At 40.1% G+C, this 3,430-nt stretch overlaps 1 protein-coding gene across 1 annotated transcript; it reads left to right on the top strand.

The window, feature by feature from the left end:
- The first annotated feature begins 224 nt into the window (after nt 1-224).
- LOC129106494 (green-sensitive opsin-like) lies at nt 225-1,816 on the top strand. The gene is made up of 5 exons (XM_054617925.1): nt 225-609; nt 777-945; nt 1,085-1,250; nt 1,371-1,610; nt 1,718-1,816. The coding sequence occupies exons 1-5, from the start codon at nt 225-227 to the stop codon at nt 1,814-1,816; spliced, it is 1,059 nt and encodes a 352-aa protein (XP_054473900.1).
- The last annotated feature ends 1,614 nt before the right edge of the window (nt 1,817-3,430 follow it).

A 3,430-nucleotide genomic window follows, 5' to 3' on the forward strand; every position in this document is an offset into this window, starting at 1 on the left:
ACTTTCTCAAAGTCAATTATCAATCAGGCTTGAGCTGTCCACTGCCTCACAATCCTCCTTTAATCTAATTTTGCCAATTTGAGGATAACCTCAAAGGTAGGTATAAAACAGCACCCAGGACAGCATAAGCCGTGCAAGTTGCCTAACACCACTAGTGACTGAGTGACTTAGCACACTTCGCCACTGTCCATCGCTTGAAGCTCTAGCAGAAAAGGAAACTAAAGATGGTTTGGGAAGGAGGAATCGAGCCTAATGGCACAGAGGGCAAGAACTTCTACATCCCCATGTCCAACAGGACCGGGGTTGTTAGAAGTCCTTATGAATACCCACAGTATTATTTGATCGATCCTATTGTATTCAAGTTTCTAGCGTTCTACATGTTCTTCTTGATCTGCACTGGAACTCCCATCAATGGTCTGACACTGTTGGTCACAGCTCAGAACAAGAAGCTGCGGCAACCTCTCAACTACATCCTGGTCAACCTGGCTGTGGCTGGACTGATCATGTGCGCCTTCGGATTCACCATCACCATCACATCTGCTGTTAACGGCTATTTCATTCTTGGACCCACTGCCTGCGCTCTTGAGGGATTCATGGCCACACTAGGAGGTAAGAAAGGAATTGCTTCTTTAAATGGTCATTTAAGTTCTGGTTTAGTACACAAGATTTTACCACCGAGCAGTTGTAATTGGGCCTTCAGCTTACTTCTTAAATATCCAGAAACCTAGACGTCCTTTTATGAAGCTCTTGTCTAAGATGTATTTTTCTCTCTACAGGTGAGGTTGCTCTCTGGTCCCTGGTAGTCCTTGCTGTTGAAAGATACATCGTTGTCTGCAAACCCATGGGAAGCTTCAAGTTCACCGGTACTCATGCAGGAGCTGGAGTCCTTCTCACCTGGGTCATGGCTATGGCATGTGCTGCTCCCCCTCTCTTCGGCTGGTCCAGGTACACATTCTTTTAAATCTTACATTTTAGTTTTCATATGAATTTCTATTTTAAACTGTACTGTAGATGCAGGAGTTAAATATCTGTTGACATAACAGAATAAATGTGTGCATTTATGTTTTTCTTAAACTTCACCCAGGTACATTCCTGAGGGCATGCAGTGCTCCTGTGGACCTGACTACTACACTCTGGCTCCAGGCTTCAACAATGAATCATACGTCATGTACATGTTTACCGTCCACTTCTTCACTCCCGTCTTCATCATTTTCTTCACTTATGGAAGCCTTGTGCTGACAGTCAAAGCTGTAAGTAAAGTCCTTTTTACACTTTTAGGCATTTTCTTTATATCTGTCATTGCCCATCCACTACTTTGTATAGCCAAACTTATTTAATGAACTGATCTTATATTTTGAAAAACACTTCAGGCCGCAGCCCAGCAGCAGGAGTCAGAGTCTACCCAGAAGGCCGAGAAGGAAGTGACACGCATGTGCATCTTGATGGTCTTAGGTTTCCTAGTAGCCTGGGTGCCATACGCCAGTTTTGCCGGTTGGATCTTCTTGAACAAGGGAGCTCCCTTCTCAGCCCTGACAGCAGCTATCCCTGCCTTCTTTGCAAAGAGCTCAGCCCTGTATAACCCTGTTATCTACGTGCTATTGAACAAACAGGTTGGCTCATTATATTGTCTAGTTTCTAGTAATTGCTTTTTCTTTTTTGATCACTCTTAAAACCGTTGAATTGTTTCTGATGTTGCTGTCTTTGCTCTCTTTTTCAGTTCCGTAACTGCATGCTGAGCACTATTGGAATGGGCAGCGCTGTGGATGATGAGACCTCAGTCTCTGCCAGCAAGACAGAAGTGTCTTCTGTGTCTTAATCACGATGACATCCTCAAATCTGTGGACATTTTTCTTATTGATCCCTTCCAGATTTTTAAAAAAGATCCAGTGAAAAAAAGTCTTAAACTTTTGCCAAACGGATTTATGGCTTTGATGAACGGACTCTGGGCCAAACACGATGAGGAATTAAATCTGTTAATATGTATAAACTAACAAATGTAATGAAATGCATTTGCTCTGGAGGTTTTCCTGCGCAGCATTTATGTTTCTGTGTGCGCGCAAGAGCATATGAGTGAGTGAGTGAGGAAGTGGGTGAGTGGGTGAGTGAGAGAGTGAGTGTGAATGAAATGTGACCCACTGTGCAGGACTTGATGACACTCAAAACAACTCAACTGTCAAGTCAACCTAATCCTACTGAAATGTGATGATGATTTCAGCTATGATGATTGTGTAATCACATGTGGGGTATTTTCTTGTAAGTATGTGTTTTACTGGGCCACCAGTGACAACATTTTCACGTATAATATGAAAAAAAATATAAAGAATGGACTAGCTAATAAATGCATGCATGAAAAGAAATATACTCTTGTATTCATTTTTACTCTGAACTATCTCTAACTAACTTTGCTGGTTGGTTAACCTGCTGTTTAAGCCAAAACATAAGTTCAAAGATTTGAGATACAATGTTCAAGGTTCATTACCAGCCTTTGGTTTTTTTTGTGTGCAAGAGATACATCTAATCTGACAAACAATATTTATTAGTGTGGTTTTCACTGTATTTCAAGTCAAGTTAGTTGAATATCTATAGCCCCAAAACAAAAAAGTCAGCCTCAAAGGCTTTAAAGTTTGTAATAAATACAATATCCACTAATGGATCACTTTTCCTCTGCAGATGTCCTATTTCCTGTATGATTTAATCTAGAAATTTAAAATATGCAAATTCAGTGTAACCTCCTCATTGTCTCTCTCAAGCGGCAGAGAACAATTCATAGTGTTAGTACTCACAATGCATCTTGTTACAGTGTGTCATCCCACTTTATCCCTCATTAAGATATTTTGCAAATCCTCTGAAGCAGCCAAAAGAACAGAGGTCATTCCAGCGACTGTTGCTCATCCAATTACTCGTGTTTACAGTGACTGTTTATCAGTAACTATTTCTGGCAACATGAACGCAAGTTTAAAGCAACAGAGATTTCCTGAGCTATGATAATTGGCAAGACAGATGGCAGTATGTGAAAGTTTAGTAGTTAAACACTATTAGATACCAACTTAATTTAACTATAATTTAAGCTCTTATGGTGCACTGCAAAACACAAATCCCAAAAAGTCATGCATTTCTTAAACTTTTTAAGTGGCTGCAAATAAATTTCATTGTCATTTACACAAGTAACTAGAGTCACAAGACACTGAATGATTAAATCTTCTCAAGTAAAGTAGCTTACTTGTGGAAAATTGTAATCAGTATGTCTTGGTAAAGGTCTTTACATTTCTTTCAAAGCTGAGTACATGATGAACAAACCTTTAAGTTATCCAGTGTCCTGGGGGTTTGGTTTTATGTCACAGCCTATCTTTGATTTTAGTAAATTGAGATGAGTCATGACAAGAGCAAAGACACAGGTCTAACTAAGAGGGTGATACCTGCAAATGCAAAG

The sequence above is a fragment of the Anoplopoma fimbria genome, chromosome 17 (assembly GCF_027596085.1).
Source record: "Anoplopoma fimbria isolate UVic2021 breed Golden Eagle Sablefish chromosome 17, Afim_UVic_2022, whole genome shotgun sequence".
In the NCBI taxonomy this organism is placed as follows: Eukaryota; Metazoa; Chordata; class Actinopteri; order Perciformes; family Anoplopomatidae; genus Anoplopoma; species Anoplopoma fimbria.

Coding starts and splice junctions, on each gene's coding strand:
- LOC129106494 (XM_054617925.1), top strand. CDS start 225: ATGGTTTGGGAAGGAGGAATCGAGCCTAATGGCACAGAGGGCAAGAAC. Junction 1,251..1,370: donor TTGTGCTGACAGTCAAAGCT/GTAAGTAAAGTC, acceptor AAAACACTTCAG/GCCGCAGCCCAGCAGCAGGA. Junction 1,611..1,717: donor ACGTGCTATTGAACAAACAG/GTTGGCTCATTA, acceptor TCTCTTTTTCAG/TTCCGTAACTGCATGCTGAG.